Source organism: Neomonachus schauinslandi, chromosome 6 (genome assembly GCF_002201575.2).
Source record: "Neomonachus schauinslandi chromosome 6, ASM220157v2, whole genome shotgun sequence".
Lineage (NCBI taxonomy): Eukaryota > Metazoa > Chordata > Mammalia > Carnivora > Phocidae > Neomonachus > Neomonachus schauinslandi.
Genome location: NC_058408.1, coordinates 114,006,943 through 114,027,141, shown reverse-complemented (window position 1 = coordinate 114,027,141; position 20,199 = coordinate 114,006,943). Strand labels below are relative to the sequence as shown.

At 52.5% G+C, this 20,199-nt stretch overlaps 1 protein-coding gene across 1 annotated transcript in view; it reads left to right on the top strand.

Moving 5' to 3' along the window:
* Positions 1 to 20,199, top strand: part of ARHGAP22 (Rho GTPase activating protein 22) — a 169,080-nt gene that overhangs the window by 132,691 nt on the left and 16,190 nt on the right. Inside the window, exon 4 of the mRNA XM_044916531.1 lies at positions 6,557 to 6,685. Coding sequence (XP_044772466.1) covers positions 6,557 to 6,685 — 129 coding nt within the window. The remainder of the gene's footprint in view (positions 1 to 6,556; positions 6,686 to 20,199) is intronic.

Sequence of the window (20,199 nt, the reverse complement as noted above, 5' to 3'; positions counted from 1 at the left end):
ACCTATTTTATCTTCCATGCATTGCCCTCCACTGCCAGAGAAGGTTCTATATTATAAATAGAGAATGAATGTGTAGTTGAACAAACCTAGGTTTGAATCCCGGCCCTTCCACTTGTTTGCTTGTGAGCTAAATGTGTAACTTCTCAGAGCTTCAGTTTATTCATCTGTAAAATGGGATCAGTAACACTCCTTCCTATGGTGTTCATGAGGACTAAGTGTGGCTGTGTGTTAAGCATCTTGTACAGTGTTTTACGTACGTGGTAGCAGGTCTTTCACTTTTGGATAAGATGGAGCAACAGGGACCAATTTGCTCTCTCACCTAAAACACCCCCCCCTAAAAAAGGACAAGTCATATGAAACATTTAAGATTCTAAACATTATGCAGTGAAAGGCTGTGATCCCCAAAAGATGGGAAGCAAACAAGGTGAGCCCTACAAATGCCCCAGCTTACTGCCTTGAGAAAGTTCCGGCTGTGATGCAAAAAGGGGAAATCCAGGTGGAGCCCTTTAGATTCCATGCATTAAGGACACAGAGCTTAGAGACAGAGAGACCAAAGCATCTAGAGTTTTCAGGATGGAATACCCACGGGAAAGAGCTGCACAGAGAGAAAACTCCTTGAGAACTCATCACTATGTGCATGCGAGGAAATGACCTGAGCCTAAGGAAAGAACCACTAGAGAGAATTCCAGGCAGCAGTGTGCCCTCTCACACAGGGCAGGGAATAGTGCCTGACCCCACCTGCCCTCCTGGAAAGCCTCATGATTCATGGGGCATTGCATAGAAAACACAAAGAGTTTTCCCTTTGCAGTGGGGAATAATTAGCTCACTCCCGAGTGTTCTGGACCCACCTAAGAAGCCTTAGAAGCAAAGTCTGTAAGCATCAAACCCTTTCCAAGTAACCTAACTTCATCCCAGAACAGGACTCAAGAATATTTAGAGGAATCACAGATGTTCAGCACCCAACCCTTTAAGAATCACAGTGTCTGGCACCTAATAAAAAATATCAGGCCTGCACAGCAGCAAGAAAATAGGACCCACAATGTGGAGAAAAGTCAGTCAACTGACAACAACCTAGAAATGACACTATTAGAATTAGCAGACAGAGACATTAAAACAGATTTTATAACTGTATTCCATAGGTTCAAAAAGTGAAGTAGAGACATGAAAACTATTTTTAAAAAGACCCAAATCAAACTTCTGGAGATCAAACCTAAAACGTATGAGATAAAAATATACTAAATAGAATTAATGACAGGTTAGACAGAGAAGATGATGAAAAGATTGATAAATTGGAGATAGCAATCAAAATTGTCTGTAGTTCTCTGTTGCTGCTGTAACAAATTACGACAAACTCTATGGCTTGAACAACACAAATGTATTATCTTCTTGCTCTGTAGGTCAGAGGTCGGACACAGGTCTCCCTGGGCTTAAATCATGGTGTCGGTAGGGCTGAGTTCCTTTTGGAAGGTTCTAGCGGAGAATCCATTGTCCTGATTTTTCCAGCTTCCAGAGGCTGCCAGTCTCCTTCAGCTGCTGGCCCCCTTCCTCCATCTTTGAGGCTAAAAATGGCCATCGAGCCCTCATGTCGCATCACTGTCACCTGTATGTGGTCATATTTCTCTCTGACTCTCCTTCCTCTACTTTTAAAGACCCTTGTGGTTATAGTGGGCCCATCTGTATAATCCAGGGGGATCTGCCTACCTTAAGGCCCTACTGATGAGCAACCTTAATTCCATCTGCAACCTTGGTTCTTCTTTGCCCTGTAGCCTAACGCAGTCACAGGTCCCAGGGCCTAGGAAGTCGGTGTCTTCGGGGACTATTGGACTACCTACCACACTATCCAAAAATAAAACACAGAGAAAAGAATTTAACAAGAATAAGCAGAGTATCAGTGAGCTGTAGGGTAACTTCTGGTTGCTAATATACATGTACTTGTAATCTCAAAATGGGGAGAGGGGACAGAAAAGTATATTTGAAGCCGTAATGGCCCCACATTTCCCAAATTTTATGAAAACTATAAATCCAGAAATCTGAGAAGCTCAATGAGTCCTAAGTACTAGAAACATGAAGAAAACTATACTGAGGCACATCATAATCAAATTGCTCAGAAGCTGAAAAAGAAGAAAGACACATTACATGCAGAGGAACCAAAATGCGGCGGGGCGGGTGGGGGGGTGTTGGGGGCAGCCAATTTCTCGTCAGAAACAGTGCTCAGAGAACCCTTACCAGGCCAGACCATATTCTGGGGCAAAACCAAGTCTTAAAGGGATTTAAATCATACAACATGTGTTATCTGACCACAATGGAATTAAATTAGGAATCAATAACAAAGATTTCTGGAAAGTTCCCCCAATTTGGAGACTAACTCATTTCCAAATAACTCATAGGTCAAAGAAGAAATCCAAAGGGAAGTTATTTGGAATTGAAAATATTTTGAGCTGACTTAAATGAACACAACATAACATACCAAAATCTGGGGGGTGCCTGGAAGCAGTACTTAGAACAGTGTAGCGCTAATCATTATAAGCAACTAGAGAAAGAAGACCCAATGAAACCTAAAGTAGACAGATGAAAAGAAGTCACAAAGATCAGAGATGCAATCAATGGGCTAGAATACACATTTGCAGACTACAGCCTGTGGCTGGCTCCCTCTTTTTGGAAATAAAGTTTTATATAAACACAACTGTGCCCTTTTGTTTCCATATTGTCTGTGGCTGCTTTTTAGCTACAACAGCAGACTGGGTGGTTATGGCAGAGACCATATGGCCTGACAACCTAAAATATTTACTATTTAGCCCTTTAAAAAAAAAGTTTGCTAACCAGAAACACAATAAACAAAATCTGTAAAACAGAAAACTAGGTTTTTGAGATCAAAAAAATTGGTAACCCTCTAACAAGGCTGATTGATCAGAGGGAAAAAAGAAGACACAAATGATCAACATCAGAAATGAGAGAGGTGACGTTACTACAGAGTCTCCAAATATTAAAAGGATCCTAAGGGTATATTATGGATAACTTTCCGCCAGTGCATTTGACAACTGAGATGAAAGAAATTCCTCGAAAAACACAAACTACCAAAGCTCACTCAAGAAAAAATACATGTATGTATTAAAGAAATGGGATTTGTTATTAAAGACCTTCCCACAAAGGAAACTACACGTCGAGGTGGCTTCACATTGCATTCTACCAAATATTTAAAGTATGAAATAATAGCAACCGTACACAAACTCTTCCAAAAAAATGAAAAGGTGGGAATAATTACCAGCTTATTCTGTGAGGCCAGTGTGACCCCAGTACCCAAACCAGACAAAGGCCTTCTAGGAAAAGAAAACCACAGACCAAAATCCCTCATGAATACAGATGAAAAATTCTCCAGCCTGAGAAAGGGCATCTACAAAAATTCTACAGCAGATCTACTTAATGATGAAAAGCTTGGTGCTTTTCCCATCAGATCAAGAATAAGAGAGGATGTCTGCTCTCACCACTTATGTTCAGCCCTATGTTTGAGGCTCTATCAGTGCAATTAGGTAAGAAAAAGAAATAAAAGGCACCCAGATTGGAAAGGAAGAAATAAAACTGTCTGTGCGGGTGGCCACCATCACCCATGTGGGTGGCCACCATCACCCATGTGGGTGTACGGGCAAGTCAACGGAGAAAGGACAGTCTGTTCCTCAAATGGTGCTGGAAAAACTGGACTTCCATATGCAAAAGAATGAAGTTCAATCCATGCCTTGCACCAAATACAAAAATTAACTCATATATCTAAATGTAATCCTAAAGCCACGAAACTTCTAGCAGAAAACTTATGACCTTGGATTAAGCAAAGATTTCTTAGATACAACACCAGAAGTACCCTCCATAAAAGAAAAAAAAATGGATACATTGGGCTTCACTAAAATTAAAAACTTTTGCTCTTGTAAATACACTCTTTTTTTTAAGATTTTATTTATTTATTTGACAGAGAGCGAGAGAGGGAACACAAGCAGGGGGAGTGGGAGAGGGAGAAGCAGGCTTCCCGCGGAGCAGGGAGCCCAATGCGGGGCTCGATCCCAGGACCCCAGGATCATAACCTTAGCCCAAGGCAGACGCTTAACAACTGAGCCACCCAGGCGCCTTGCTCTTGTAAATACACTCTTAACGGAAAGAAAAGGCACAGACGGGGAGAAATATTTGCAGAGCATAGATCTGATAAAGGACTTGTATCCGGAATATGTAAAGAACTCTCAAAACTCCATTAGGAAAAAATGAACAATCCATTTCAAAAATGAACAAATGATTTCAACAGATATTTCACTGAAGAAGATACACGGATAGCTGTGAAGTACATAAAAAAGATGTCCAAAATCATTAGGCATCTGGGAGCTGCAAATTTAAAGCCGATGCTCTACCTCTGCACACACATCAGAATGGCTAAGAGTGAGAGGACTGACCACACCCGGTGCTGGTGAGTGGAGCCCTGGAGCTCTCGTACTTTGCTGGCCGGAACGTAATGGTGCCCTCACTTGGGAAATCACTTGTGGCCGTTTCTTAAAAAGTTGAACATGGGTATATAAAAATACGCATAAATAAACATTCACGAAAAGTTAATTAACGTGCAGGCTCAGAGCATCAGGAGGGCAGGACTCAAGGCAGGGGTACAGCTGGGCAGGAGAGCACCTGCCGACCTCTGGGCAGGATGGATCCAAGTTTGGTGGGAACTTGAATGAAGCTTATGCGACATGAGTGGCTCTCTTAGGGAAAAAGAATTTAAAATGTGAAATCAAGACTAGGTACAAAAGTGCGTACTTAGGACAAGCAAGTAACTACAACAAATTCGTGGAGTCCTAGATCCCTTTCTTCTGAGTCATCTTGAGACACTGGTTCAGAGAAGCTTCTGTAGAGAAGCTTCCCAGTGGCACCTGGCTTCCCCCCCCCACCCCCACTTTAGTGGCAGCGCCCACACCCCATGAATGACCACAGCAGCCCACCAAGCCATGGGTGCCACCTCTCCAGCTTCGGGCTCTGCTGTCTCTCCCCTGGCTCCCCTCCCGTCTGCCTCCACAGCCCTGCTGCCCAGCGGGGACAAGGCTTGGGTGTGCAGAAGGCATCCTGGGGTCCCAGCAAGCTTGTCTCCTTGCTCGCCGCCCCCCTGAGCTTTGGGCCGCACGGGCCTCTCCAGACTGCTGGCCTTGCTTGGTGCCCCTCAGTGAGGACGCACCCCACCTGTGCTCTATCTCTCAGAGCACTCTCCTCCGCTTCCTGGTCCTTGGGGGCTTTGCCGTGACCACTATCAGACTGACCCCTGCAGGCTGTCTTGTCTGTGAGGGGTGACAGGAGCGTGGGGTGGGCCAGAGCCCAGAGCAGGGGACTTGGGATCCCAGGCTCTACCTCATAGTAGCTGTGTGAATTCAAGCAAGTTCCATAATCACTCTGTGCCTCCCTTTCCTCATCTGTAAAATGCAGAAAGTAATAGTACCTCCCTCCACAGAGTCTTTGTGAAGATGAAAGAATCCTAGGAGGGCTGGTGTGTCTGTCAGTTTGGTCCACTTAAGTGTCCGCAGCTTCTAGAAGAGTCCCAGGCAGGTACCAAGTACTCAGGAAGCACTTGCTCCTGTCTGGTCTCCGTCCCAGTGCTGTGGGCTCTAGCAAGGGGTGTCCTGGGTCTCACAGTTCTCCCTAACTGCTGTCCCACGCCCTTGAGAACCCAGGTCCCTGGGACTCACACCCCTACCCGCAGACAGTCCTGCTTAGGGTCAGAAGCAATCACATGGGGGAGTTACATATTGCAGGATGTTGCAGATGAACAAAGACAAGAGTGTTCTTGAACATCCCTTAAATCACCTATAAAGTTCAGTATAACTGGGTTTTGTGTATATCCCAAAGATCAGTTCATTTACACATGAAAATGTAAGACCCACTGGAGCTACATTAGGGAACAAGTCACTTAATGAACATCACTCTGAGCTTTCCCACCCTCCCGCCTTTAGATAAGGATCCAGTGTCTAGCTGTGAGTAGGGATAGAGGGAGAATTCTGGAGCGTTCTGCTTCATGCTGCTTTAACAGCAAGCCTCCGTAATGTTATTACTTCTGGAGAAGCGGGTCTCATCTTCAGGCTCGGGAAGGAGGGCAGGCTGTGATGTCAGAGCCTAAGTTAAAAGCACATAGTGATGTTTCACTGTAATTAGGAGGTGGAAAGCGGATTTAAAACACAATACATAGTGAGGCTACTCTGGGTTCTGCGCGTCTCCCAGCTGGCCTCAGATCTGAGTGCTTTTTCCCTAATAGTGTGGGGGCTGGGGGTGCTCTAATGATTTCCGTTTTGATGTGGAAATGTAACAAAGACCAAGGGATTACACTGAAACCTGGAAGGGCCCCAAAGACAGACGTGGGAAGTGGGAAAGGGGGCAGGGGGCTGCCAAAATAGAACCAGAAGCCTGGCCATTGCGGAGAGGTTTGGGAGAGGTGGCCTCCTCCCACAGCAGGGAAGAAGAGGCTCACCGGCCTCGGGGTGGAGAGTGCTGTCGCGGTCACGGTTGCACGGGTCCTTGCAGTAAGCCTGTGTCTCCTGTCTTGCAGGTGGTGCCGGGGAGCGGGAGAAGGTGCCGGCCACCCCCGAGGCGCTCCTGCTCATGGCCAGCTCCCAGCGTGACATGGAAGACTGGGTGCAGGCCATCCGCCGGGTCATCTGGGCCCCGCTTGGCGGAGGTACTGCCCGTAGATCGCATGCTCACCCTCTAGAACCCTTGCCTTCAGGTAATCATGACCCTCCGCCCTGCACTGAGCCTGCAAGACCCCTCTCGCCCAGGGCTCGCTGGCTGTGTCCCGAGAGGCTTACAGGAGGCAGGCTGTGCTGGCCTGGGGTGCTGCCAGTCCCCAAGAGTCACACCTCCTGTGCACCGGGGGGGGGTGGCGGGGGACATCAGGGCAACTTTCCAAAACATGCCCTCCTCCAGTGAGAGTGCTGTGGCGGGCGCATGCCTGCCTTGCTGCATCCAGAGCCCTGCTGGACAGTAGACGTCCGCGAGGTGGTGTGCACCAGGTACGGTGTCCCTCCCCCTGCCGTGCCTCGCTGTAGCCACATGGGGCCCCTGCACTGCGCACACAGCCTGCTCCCGGGTCCCATCTCACAGCAGTGGCCTCCATTTACTCCCTCCGCCTTGACTAGGAGCACTGATTGGGTGCCTGAAACGTACTTGTAATACCGCTTGTATTCCAGGCACTAGGAATTCAGTAATAAACAAAATAGAGGATTCCTCCTCCCTCCCCCCATCCTTCATCCGGCGGGAGACAGACAATAAGCAGTAAAGGTGTCACATGATGTCGAGTAGAGAGAAACGGAATGAAGTAAAGCTCAGCAGGATGGTAGAGGATGCTGTGTTAGATGCTGTAGCCCAGCCAGCTCAATGAAGTGGCCAAGAGAGCCAGGGGAATGCTGGGTGAGGAGCATTCAGGCAGAGGAATCAGCGAGTGCAAAGGCCCTGAGGTGGGAATGAGTGATGTGAACACAGGGAATCTTGGGAAGGCCAGCGGGTCTCAGGGAGTGAGGACGGGAGAGTGGAGGATGTGAGGCAGGAGAGGTCACCGAGGCCTTGGGGACATGGTGGGGATCTCAGATTTTGTTCTAAACTGATGGGGCACCAAGGAGGGCTCTGAGCAGGAGAGAGACACGACCTGGCTCAGATTTATAAAAGGCCCTCTGGCCGCCACGTGAGGGGTGGAGCATCGAGAGAAGAGTGGGCGCAGTAGGCTGAGACAGCCCTCAGACACGGGCGACGGGGGCCGGGGCTGGCGTGGGAGTGGAGGAGACAGTGAAGCGAGCCCGGCCGCAGGTGTGTTCTGAAGGTGGAGCTGCCGGGCTTTGCTGAGGGACGTGGGGTACGAGAGAAAGGAAGGATGGCCCCCGGCTGTGCAGTTGCTGTCTCTGTAGGTTGGTGGCCCTCTGCAGTCATCATGAAAGAGCTTGTAGAAGGGGTCGCCCCGCGGGCCGGGCCGGGGCCACCAACTCCCTGCTGAGCGTGGAGACCAGGGGCTGCTGGCCTGTGACCGGGCGAGCCGTGAACGCCCCTCTCCCCCGCACAGTGTCTGAGTGGTGGACGGTCAGGCGGCGGCAGAAGCTTGCCTGTGGGGGCCCGGAGCCCCTCTCCAGACCCCGGGTGCCCTAGAGGCCGAGCCCCTTCCTCACACCTCACCTCGCCATCTCTCTCTCCTTTGTCATTGCCGGCTGCGGCCTGCCCGACCGCCCTTCCGAGAGCCATGAATCCTCATGGAGGAGAGCCGATAGCATTTCCAAAGTCCAGTGTTCTCCCGCGTGGCATAAATGGCCTCACCCTGTTAGCCATGGCCTCCCTGCTCCTGATGATCGCAGCAACTTTGACTCCAGACCCAAGCCCACCCAGGGATTTCTGCAGCCTTCACAGACTTCCTTCGGTGCAGGCTGGTTGAAATTGAACCCATGGAACGAAGTAGAGCCCAGAGACAGGCCCTCATGCAGCTGGACTTTGATGATGAAAGGTGCCACCTTTGAACACCGGGGGAAGGAGAACATCATCGTGACCTTGGGGTAGAGAGAGAGTTTTTGCAGGAGTTCCGAAAGTCATTAATCTTGTAGGAAAAGGCTGATAAATTGTCCTCCACAGGATGAAGAGCGTCTGTTACTAAAAGGCAGATTAGGAAAATGAACAGACAAGCTCACAGGGTGAACTTTGCGAACTCCTGCGAAGACAGACAAGCCAGTAGAAGCTCGGGCAGGAGACTCGAACAGGCACTTCACCCAAACAGAAATCCTCGTGACCAGTGAATATAGGCCGCGGTGCTCCACGGTGCTCAGGGAGGTGCGCGGGAAAGCACTACACCCGCCAGAAAGCCTGAACGAGAAAGGCGGGTGGTTCCAAGTGGTGACGCGGACAGAGAGCTCCAGGCACCTGTGCGACTCGCTAGGGAAACCTGCAGGATCTGCGGCGGTCGATGCTACGCACACCGAGGCCCCAGTAGCTCCACAGCTACGCATGTCCTGGGCGGAAATCTGGGCGCACGGGGCGCCTGGCGGGTGCAGTCGGTTAAGGGTCCGACTCTTGATTTTGGCTCAGGTCGCGATCTCAGGGTTGTGAGATCGAGCCCCACATCCAGCTCTGCACTTAGTGTGGAGTCTGCCTGAGATTCTCTCTCTCCCTCTTCTCCTCTCCCCGCTCATGCTCTCTCAAAAGCAAAAACAAAAACAGTGCACGTGACTTGTATGGGTCACGTGTTCCCAGCAGCCTTACCCATGCCGGCCGGACGCTAACCCGGTGTTTAGGAACAACGCCCTGGGTAATTACAGATGATTCGTTCTCGCAGCAGAAACCCACCAGCAATGAGAAAGAATTAACTACGGCCCCACCTGGCAACATGCATGAATCCTAAACACGTACGGTGGGACTCGGGAGGCCCAGTAACATGCTATAGGTATGATTCCATTTCTATAAAGCCGAAAAATAGGGCAGCAGGAAACTGTATTATTTGGGGATAGATAATGAGGCAGCAGAAAGAAAGAAAGGCAGAGAAATGAATGCCATGGTCCTAGTAGCACAGACGTTCACTTTGCAATAATGTGTAGTCTGCACACGTGCGCCTGAAGTACGTTTCTGGATGTACACGTATTTCAATATATAAAATATAAAAAATAACAATAAAGAGAAACTAAAGGCCGAAGAGGCTACGTAATTTGCCCAAGACCCCCCAGCCCGTCAGGGAGCAAAGCTGAGAAACGAAGGTGGGTGCTCTGACCCCAGACGCCGTTGTGCTTTGACTTGGACCGCGCAGGGCTCTGGCACAGCCCGTCTACACGCGGAGCCGGCTTCCGGCCACACGTCTATGTCTCCCTCTGTCTTTGTCTCGCCCCCTCCCTCCCTGCCTCCTCTGTGATTGTGCACAACTGGGACCCTTCGCAGAGTCCCACGTAGAACCCAGATGCGTCCATCCTCCCTCTGCCCCCCAGCGTTTATCAAATTTCTCAGGCTGTGTGCTGAAGAACGTGGAAGAATTAAAACAGGAACCATCATCAAAGGCGCTTATCTCCTTTCCACCCGCAGCGTAGAGGAAACGCAGAAATCCCGGGGGTTGGCGATGCCAGACGTGTCTGGGCAAGCCGTGGGCACTCGCAGGTGGGTGCAGTCAGCCTCAGCAGCTTTCCTGGCAAAGCGGTTATTAGCCTGGGTTCCCCTGGAAAGGAGGCTTAGAGGATCGGTCCTTCTTTCACTGTTCATCACGGAGCCCGCGAGCCCTTTCAGGCATGGTTGTTCTGGCAGAGAGCGGGCTACCTCTGACAGCCGGGAGCGGGCAGCGTGCCTGCTGCAGTCAGGGGAGAGCCCAGCTGTCCCCACAGAGAAAGTGGGGGGCAGATGTGCGGGGTCGGTGGAGCCTGTTACCGCGGATGGCCTGCCCAGAGGTGGCCTGGACCGCGGTACCACTTGTCTGGGCATTCATTCATTGCGCCAGTCATTCATTCACTTGGGAATGTGTTCTAGGGGCTGGGGGTACAGCAGTGAGCAGGACAGACAAGGTCCCTGCCCTCCCTTATGAAGCGCACGTTCTAGAAGAGAAACCAGGGAACAAGTGAGATAAGGAAGCCCATTGCAGGTTAGACGACGATGAGCTCAGTGGAGAAAGATAAGGTGGGGAGAGCAAGCAAGAATAATGGGGGTCGGGGGCGCCTGGGTGGCTCAGTTGGTTAAGCGACTGCCTTCGGCTCAGGTCATGATCCTGGAGTTCCGGGATCGAGTCCCACATCGGGCTCCCTGCTCAGCAGGGAGTCTGCTTCTCCCTCTGACACTCCTCCCTCTCATGCTCTCTGTCTCTCATTCTCCGTCTCACAAATAAATAAAAAAAAATCTTAAAAAAAAAAGAATAATGGGGGTCGGAGTTTCAGGACCTTTGAGTAAAGGACATGAAAGGGTGAATTACACACGTATCCGGGCAGAGAGTTTCGGAGGCAGAGACAGCAGTGTCCGTGTTGGAAGAACAGCAAGGAAGCCGGTGTGCCTGGAGCAGAGTCTGCAAAGAGGGCACAAGCAGGAAACAGGTCAGAGAGGCGGGAGTATGTAAGTCAGTAGGGCCTTGTCGTCATGGTGACCCTGGCTTTTCCTGAGTACCTTGGTGCCGTGAGTGGGTTTTGAACAAAGAATGGCAGAGCCTGACTCGGGTTCTGACAGGATCCCTTTGGCCACGTGCTGAGAAGAGATCGAAGAAGGCAAGGACAGAAGCAGGGCGATCGGGTAGGAGCTCATTATTCAATAATGCCAGTGAGAAATGGTGGCAGCTTGGTCCTGGGTGGTATTGGTGATGAGACGTAATTGAATTCTTGATATATTTTAAGGGAAAGGCAGTAGTATTGCCCTGCTGAAATGGAAGAAAGGTATAAGAGAATGGGAAAAGTCAAGGGTAATCCCAAGATGTTTTGGTCCAGGCAACTGGAAGGATGGATTAGCCATTAACTGAGATGAGAAAGACCACAGGAAGTGCAGTGTTTGGAATGAAGATTGAGAGATCACACTGGGACTTAATCTGAGATACCTGTTAGAGACTAAGTTTAAATGTCTAGCAGGCAGTCAAACATTTAGTCTAGAGAATTAGAGAGAGGACTGCGTTGGAGAGAGAATTTGGGGGCTTTTGACACATAGATGGGGTTTGAAGCCATGAGGCTGGGTGAGACACCATGGAGCAAGTGTAAGGACAGCAGAGGACCAGGGCTGAGCCCTGAGCTGTTCCCAGGTGAGAAGTCAGGGGCAGAGGAAGAGCCAGCAGAGGGGGCTCAGAAGTAAGGGAGAGGAGCCAGGAGTGAGTTGGGGATCCAGAGCCAAATGAAGAGAATGTCTCAGGAAGAAGAAGCAGTGACAACATGCACTGTGGACAGATCAACAAGAAGAGAACAGACATTGAGCACAGTTCCCTGCTGCCTTGGGCACCTGTGGTTCCGCCGGAGTGCTGGCAATAAAGCCTGAGAACAGTGGGTTCATGAGAAAGGATAAGAAGAAGGGAATTGGAGTGTGAGAATAACCGTTTCAAGAAGTTTGCTGTAAAGGGAAAGAGAAATGGGACAGCAGCTGGAGGGGAAGTCAGGTAAAGAGAGGGTTGTTTTGTTGTTGCTGTTGTTGTTGTTGTTGTTGTTTGAGTTGGGAGATAAAACAGCAAGGTGAAAGATTGATGGTACAGCGGAGGGAGAGAAGAATGGCTAGAGCACTGATAGCTCTTGTGCATCTAGATGCAAAAATCCTCAACAAAATGCTTACAAATTGAATCCAGCAATATATGAAAGGATCATATACCATAACCAAATGAGATTTGTCCCAGGAATGCAAGGGTGGCTTAACACCTGAAAATCAACAATTGTAATACATCAATAGAAGAAAAGACAAAAACCACATAATCATCTCATAGACTCAGAAAAAGCATTTAATAAAGTCTGGCACCCTCTCATAATAAAAACATACAAGGGCCTAGGGATAGGGATAGAAAGGAACTTCCTCAACTTGATAAAGGGTATCTATGAAAAACTCACAGGCAACATCATACTTATGGAGGAAGACTGGATCCTTCTGCTCTGAGATCAGGAAGAAGACATGGATTCTCACTTTTCTCACTTCTATTCAGCACTGTACTGGAGGTTCTAGTCAAGCAATTAGACGAGAAAATGACATAAAATACGTCCAGATTAGAAAGGAAGAAAGAAGTAAATGTATCTCTTACTTGCAGATAACATGATCTCATGTACAGAAAATCTTAAGAAATCCACTAGAAAACAATTAAAAGTCAAAAAATTCAGCAAGATTGCAAGATATAAGGTCAGTACACACAAATCAATTGTATTTCTCTTTCAGGAGCAATGAGCAAACTGAAAATGAAATTAAAAAACAACTTCATTTACAATAGCATCCCAAAGGAAAGTATACTGAGTGGGCGCTTGGGTGGCTCCATTTAACCGCAATCGGTTAAATGTCTGCCTTCGGCTCAGGTCATGATCCCCGAGTCCTGGGATCAAGTCCCATATCAGGCTCCCTGCTCAGCAGGGAGTCTGCCTCTGCCTCCGCCCTTCACCCTGCTTGTGCTCTCTCTCTCTCTTGCTCTCAAATAAATAAATAAATAAAAATCTTTAAAAAAAAGAGAATACTAAGGAATTAATGTAACAAAAGAAGTATAAAACTTACTACTCTGAAAGCGACAAAACATTTTTGAAAGAAACCGAAACAGATCTAAATAAATGGAAAGACATCCCATGTTCATGGATCAGAAGACTTGATCTTGTGTAGAGGATAACGCTCTCCTGTGGATCTCTGGACTTCTGTGCCCAGCTCTGGGAACAGGGGCAGCACCTCCTAGCCAGCTCACTGTGAGAGGGGAGAGGAGGGGCCCACAGAGTAGCTAGGGCTCCCTGGCATTGGTGGGTGCTTGCATGGGTATCTGGAGAGGACTGCAAGCCCTCAGGGGAGGGTCTGATGTTCACAGGAAGGTGCTTGGCAACACCAGTTGCACTGATGGGTGAGAGGAGGCAGAGTGAGCACAGATTTCAGCATTGGGCTGTGTTCTCATGTGATCTGGCTCTGCCCTTGGCTTGCCGTGTGACCCTGGGTATGCCAGTTACCCTCTCTGTCTTTTTCTGCAAAATGGGAATAAGAGTGTCTTCTTTGCAGGATTGTCATGGGAATTAAGAGAGAAGATCAATGCCAAGTGCTCAGCACTTTTTTTTTTTAAATAACAGTGGATTTTTAAAAAAGATTTTATTTATTTATTTCACAGAGAGAGAGAGAGCACAAGCAGGGGGAGCGGCAGGCAGAGGGAGAAGCAGGCTCCCCGCTGAGCAGGGAGCCCGATGCGGGGCTTGATACCAGGACTCCGGGATCATGACCTGAGCTGAAGGCAGACGCTTAACGGACTGAGCCACCCAGGTGCCCTCAATACTAGGTAGCCCTGACTCATTCAGCAAACACAGCACACCTGCCCTCTGTAGGCAGGGAACGTGCCAGGGCAAAAAAGAGATCAGAGGGAGCTTCTTTCCCACTCCCCAGATGGCCACTAACCAGGAAAGTTAAATCACAAGGCACAGAGCAGTGGTTCCCAAGTGTTCGCTAGCATCAGCGTCGCCCAGAGGAAGGCCTATGAAAGTAGACTGCTGGCCCCGCCCGCAGGCTTCCAGCTCACTTGGTGCCCTAGAATTTGTATTTCAAACAAGTTCGCAGGCACTGCTAGTGCTGCTGGTGAACCTGTGTTTTAGAAGGTGGTGAGTACAAACAGCAGTTTTAAATACAGTGGTGAGGGCAGGACATTCAAACAGTGTTGGGAGGTGAGAGAGCGAGCAGGGAGGTCTGGCGAAGGCGCACCAGACCGAGGCGACAGCCTGGGCCACAGCAGAGCACGTCCGATGTGATCTTGAACGAGCGTGGAGGCAGGTGGGCCTGAGGGGCGAGGGACAGGGCAGATAGGAAGGAGCCTGCCGCCCAGGTCTCCTACTCCCAAGTGAAAGGGGGGAGGGGGCGTTGGAGGGCTTTGGGCTGAGGAATGACGGCATCTGATCTATAGCTGAAAAGGGCCATTCTGACTGCTGACCCCCGCGCCCCCACCCCAGGGACAATGACGAGGCGAAGCCAAGACACAGATATTCGGGCTTCTCTGGGCAAGAGTCAAGGGTGCTTTTGCTTCGGTGGGTGGCGGTGAAAGTAACCGCGTTCTGAGTCTGTTTTGAAATAGGACCGACGAGCCCTGGATGGGGGTGTGAGAGAGCGGGGGCCGGCAGGTGGACTCCGAGAGGTCCTACTGAGAGGCCTTGGGGACAGAGCTGTCATTAGCCAAGAGGGGAAGACTCAGCATAGAGCAGGTTTGGGAGGTCACGGCAAGACCGCAGTTCCATCTGGACACGTTTGAGTTTGAGGGGTCTATTTGTCATTGAACCGGGACAGGGGCTGCGTGGGCAGCTGGATGCAGGAGTCTGGGGGCCAGCGCTCTATGACTAGTTGCACGGTAACTATCCCACTCACAGACCAGCGGGCACTGCCCTAGCACAGCCCATGTGGTCATCGTGTTAGACCTGCCAGAATCCTCTCTACCACCCCCCCCACCCAAATTCCCCAGATGGACGGAAGTCGGCAAGTGCTCTCCATTTAGGAGGCTCTGGACTCTAATGGGCACTGCCATAATGAGCTCTAGATTATGCCCTGGCCAGGATGACACCCATCCCACATGGAGGGGGGGGTCATTTTTAGTTGTGGGGCCTGGTAAGGGTGGGTGTTCAGAAATGGTCATAAAACTGTCCTCTTGGGGCAGGGCTGAGAAGCTGAGGGTCTGCCCTCCCAAATAAGTACCTCCCACACAGGTGGGAGAACTGAAGCTCAGGAGGAGAAAGCAAGTTGGCACCAGAGCCCACATGTCCACTGGGAGGGTCCACCTACTCCCAGAGTAGGTGCCTCTAACTGAGCCCTTGGGCCCTTCTCATTAAGGTGGACAGTGCTGCTCAGACCCAGAGAGTCCCCGGGCCGTGGGAGCTCCAGGCTTTTCTGGCAGGTTTAGGGCAGGGCATTCCTTGGCTTGCGGCCCTCACCGGCATCATGAAATGCCCTTCCTCCGTCCTTGTGTTGGTGAACTCTGGGAAGGCAGCAGCACACGGAGCACAGAATTTAGGGGGGGCACCAAAAAACTCAGTAATCAAGATGAACATTTTATTGTAATATTTTTTTAATGAAAATTAATGTAAAAAGTCCATTACGTTAGTTTCTTCTTGCTGCTCAACAAATTGCCACAAACTAGCTCAAAACAACACAAATTTATCTTCTCACAGTTCTGGAGGTCAGAAGTCAGAACTGAGTCTTACAGAGCTAAAATCAAGGTGTTGGCATGGCCTGTTCCTTCTGGGGGCTCTTGGGAGACCCTGTCCCTTGCCTCTGCACCTTCTAGACGCTGCCCTCCTTCCTTGGTTGTGGCCCCATCACTGTGGTCTCTGCTTCCTTTTTTACATCACTACCTCTTCTATAATCAGACTTCCCTCTGCTTCCCTCTTAGGAAGCTGACCCGGATGATCCAGTATAATCTCTCCATCCTTAATTTAGTCATGTCTACCAAGTCCCTTTTATTAGGTAAGATAACACAGTCACAGGTCCCAGGGATTAGGATTTGGACATTTTAGGGGGGGTCATTATTTAGCTTACGACACCCATGATAAACATCGAAATTTTAAATAAAGACGGGATCCGTGGGGTTAGGGTGAGGTGCTCACGAAGTCTCTGCAAGAGCAGGGTTGGAGCCTGTCATTACCTAAAATTTTGATAACTCGTTCAGCATGGATTTTTTTTTGCATTTAATTTGTATTTTTAAAAATATTGCAATAAAATATTTATCTTATTGAAGTTTTTGACACCTCCTTAAATTCTGCACCTGTGGGGAGTGCCTCATATTGTCTCATCCTAGCCCCAGCCCTGCTTAGTAGAGCAAGAAGAGGGGCCCTGCGCTGCCCACTCAGCTTCCAGCCGCAGGGCTCCCCCAAGCTCCTCCCTTACAGAATTCTGCCCACAGACCCCTGTGGACCTCTGTTCCTCCTGCCTGGTGTTGCAGAGCCCCCAGCTTTGCTTTGCTTTCCACCCGCCCTCCTGGTATATCCCTGAGGCTGGCTATCCATCCCACTCTTCAGACTTTGGAAGTAGGGGATTGTGGGCTCACTTCACTGGGACAGCATCCTGCCCCAGGGAAGAACGCATCTCTGCAGAAAGGTAATTTAGGTTTTGATGGACGGTCTGTCCATTTACTAGCTGTATGACCTTAGGAAAATTCCATAACCGCTCTAGGCTTTACCAGCCACGTCTGTAAAATGGGGACATTAATACTTAGCTCTCAGGGCTGCACTAGACACCTGACTTTAAGTCCCAAGCACCAGCTCTGCAGGCAGGAGCCCAGCTTTAGATACGAGCTCGGCACTCCCCGCGCTGGGTGACCCAGCCGAATTACCTGACCTTCCTGGGCCTCCGCTGCCCCACCGGGAACACCTGCTTCCCAGCCTGCGGGAGAATGGGAGCTGCTCGAGCGAGTCCTCTGCACCCCCGGAGGAAGGGACCCCCGTCGGGAGCTGCTGCTGGCATTCGATCCTCCGGAGCCTAGTCTCATTGAGCATTCGGGAGAAGGGGGTGAGACGTCTGAACCGGGAGCTCTTCCCGCGGGCCAACTTCAGGCGTGGCATCTCAGGAACTCGCGAGGGCCGGCCCTCCCTCCAGGGTCCGGGCCCGGGGCGGGCGGGCGGCGGGCAAGACGCTACCTGCGCGCGTGCCGGGCATTCCTGCGCCGCCGCACCGGGCGCGCCATGGGCCTGATGCCGGCCTCGCGGGCCTTCTCCCGCTGCTGCGCCTGCCCGCCGCCGCCCTGCCGCCTGCCCGCCTGCTGCGCGCCCGCCGCCCCAGGTAGCGCGGGACGGGGTGCGGGGAAGCGGCGTCCCGAACCCCAGCCGCGGGCGACGGGGGTGCGGCGCATGTGTCTCGCGGGGGCCGGGGTGCCCGGCGCGCGGCCGGTGGGTCGCCGGGCCCGGGGAGCGGGGCGCGCGCGTGTTCGCGGCGAGAGGCGGAGGCCGCACACCTCTCCTATGTTGTGCCGCGGGGTGGCGGCCCGGAGCAGAGCGGGGACCCGTCCAGGGTCATCCCCGCCACTACTGAGGGGACCGAGCCGGGTGGGAGCCTCAGGCTCCCGACTCCAAGCCCAGTGCTCGGCCCATGTTTGCCGCCCCCGCCCCGGGCCTCAGGAAAGCCACTGTGCCGGGGCGTGGGGCTGCCTACCCCCCGGGGGAGAGGGATCCCCTGCCCTGGGGCTGGCTCGCCCTGGGCAGGACGCCGGCGGCGAGGTGATGTTCGCCTCTCAGCTGTATTTCTCTCTCCTGGCTGATGTCAGCCTGTTGGTTGGTGAGGCCTGGTTTCAGCGCTCCCCCCCCCCCCCCCCCCCCACCCCCGCCCCCCGGGGCGCTCTGAGCTGCACCTAGAGCAGGGCCAGGCGCATGGACACACACCGTGCTGGAAGGCTGGGTTGACAACCTTGGCAGCAGAGCTGAGAGCAGGAAGGGGCTTCCCAAAGTCTGCAGCTCCAGAGAGAATTTAATAATGTTCTTCCTCCTTGTGTCTTTTCCCTGATGTGGCCTGGCCCCCTCCCCCATCCTGCTGCCCCCCAACTAGACAGAGCCCCAGGAGAGCCAGACAGGCCTGAGGTCTCTGCTCAGGAATCCGCTCCAAGAGGGAACACCAGCTTCTCCTTTCCTCTGGGGCCTTGGAGCCCACAGAGCTCTGGCCCTGGCCCTGGGCCGGAGCTCCTGGGTCAGGAGAAGGCCACGTGTGTCACATACCTGCTTCAGCATGCCTGTCGTGATGAGCTCTGCCATGGCAGCTCACAGCCCCATAAAGTGGCCGAGAGACTGAGGACTGTGCCCAAGGTCATCTGGGACAGGGGCGTGAGCCAGCCGACTGCCCTGCCAGTGGCCTGTGACTTCCTGCTCCTGCATGGGCTTCTGGGGCAAGGGGAGCGAGAGCGGGGCTTTGCGGGGGAGAGCAGGCAGGGGGGAGGCCCGGCGCAGGCCCGAGCCCAGCAGCAGGTTCATCCAGAGGGAAGGCAGCCTCTGCCAGTTTCCTCTCTGGTGGCAGAGCCGGTACTTTGTGAAGAGCGTGGGCTGGGACCTCGAGGAACCCGCACACTGGCTGGGTTTCCAGGGATATGACGAACCTACTGGAACTGGTTCTTGGCAAGGCTCCCCCTCCGAGATGTGCCAGGAGGGCTGAGGAAGTTCAGGCGGCTGCTCCCGGCCCCACCCGGCTCTGCCAGAGAGACCCTGGCCTGGGGAGGGGTGGGCAAGGCCCCGGCAGAAGGTGGCCCGGCCCTGTAGCCCGAGTGCAGGTGGCCCCCGGGAGGAGGACAGCTGGGAAGGAGGCCCGAGGAGGCTGAGTTTGGGTGAGCTTTCCCGCGGTGCTCCACAAAACCTCTCTCCCCAGAGGGAGGTGAGGGGGCAGCTAGCACCTGAAGCCTCCAGTCTCCTGCAAGGCTCCCCACAGCCTTGCTGGGAATGTGGGCTCCGTGCCAGGCCTGGTGGTGCCTCGGGCAGGGCCTCAGGGCAGCCTCTTAGAGACCCTGCGATCATCCCGTTTTATAGATGGAGAAACTGAGGCCCAGGAAAGGAGGCCCCTCCTCTCCTCAGTAGCTCAGCTGGGATGTACACCCAGACCAGTGCACATGTAGGCTCAGAATCTTTGTCTTCATGGCCTTCAGTCGTGATTGTCACCTGCCTGTGTCTCCACACCCGCCACCCCGCCCCCGCCCAGCCCAGTCACCGGGCTCAGCACTTGGAGGGCCTCTGGGACAGTGTCGTCATATCCCAAAGCCCCTGGGCAACACAGGAGGTCAGTGCTCACCATGGCGGCTGGTCCTCTTCAGCTCTGCTCCCTCCGGCCCCGCCTCCGACCCCTGTGGCCCCCGTCAGACCCCCACCCAGCTCTGCCCTGGGGCCTCTGCCCCCACGCCCCACTCCCGCCTGCCTGCCTGCCTATCTCCTCATCCTTACACCCCAGTGTCCATGGCACCTCCTCCCCCTGATCGCCCCGATTTGGAAGCGCTCCGGGCCCTGTGGACTTCCCTTTCCTGGCTCCCAGCCCTGTGTAGGAGGGCGGGGTGAGCGGTGAGGAAGGGCTCCCGGGGGCGGCCCTGGCTGTGCTGAGGTTGGGAGGGGACTGTCAGAGCTGGGGGACCGCCCTGAAGCGGCTGCCCTCTGGCCCAGGTCTGTACCCCAGAGGAAGGTGGGGCGGGGCCTGGCCTGCCTGCCAAGGTGCATTTCCTCCTGGGGGGGGGGGAGAGGGAGGCAGCAAGGGGCGTTCAGCCGAGTAGGCCCCGGTAGGATTTGGTGTCTCCAGCCCTCGGGAGTGGGAGTGGACTGAGGCCGTCCACTCCCTAGAGCAGGGTGAGGCGCAAGTGTGAGGGGGGTAGAAGGGTGGGTGGGCGGATGGACAGACAGAAGGATGGCGATGTCCCGGGGACAGGAGATGGGAGAGCAGGAAGGGCTAGAGCCTAGAGGAGGCTGGATGGGATTACCCCATCTTGGTGGATCTGTGGAGGGAGTTTCAGAATTCTTCTCCTCGGTGTCTCTCTTCCCTGACTGTGGCCTTCAGTCACCTGTAAGCCCAGCGTGGGGAGCTGAGTGCAGGAACTCTGGATGGGTCACGCTTCACTCGGTGCTCCCAGGTGCTCCC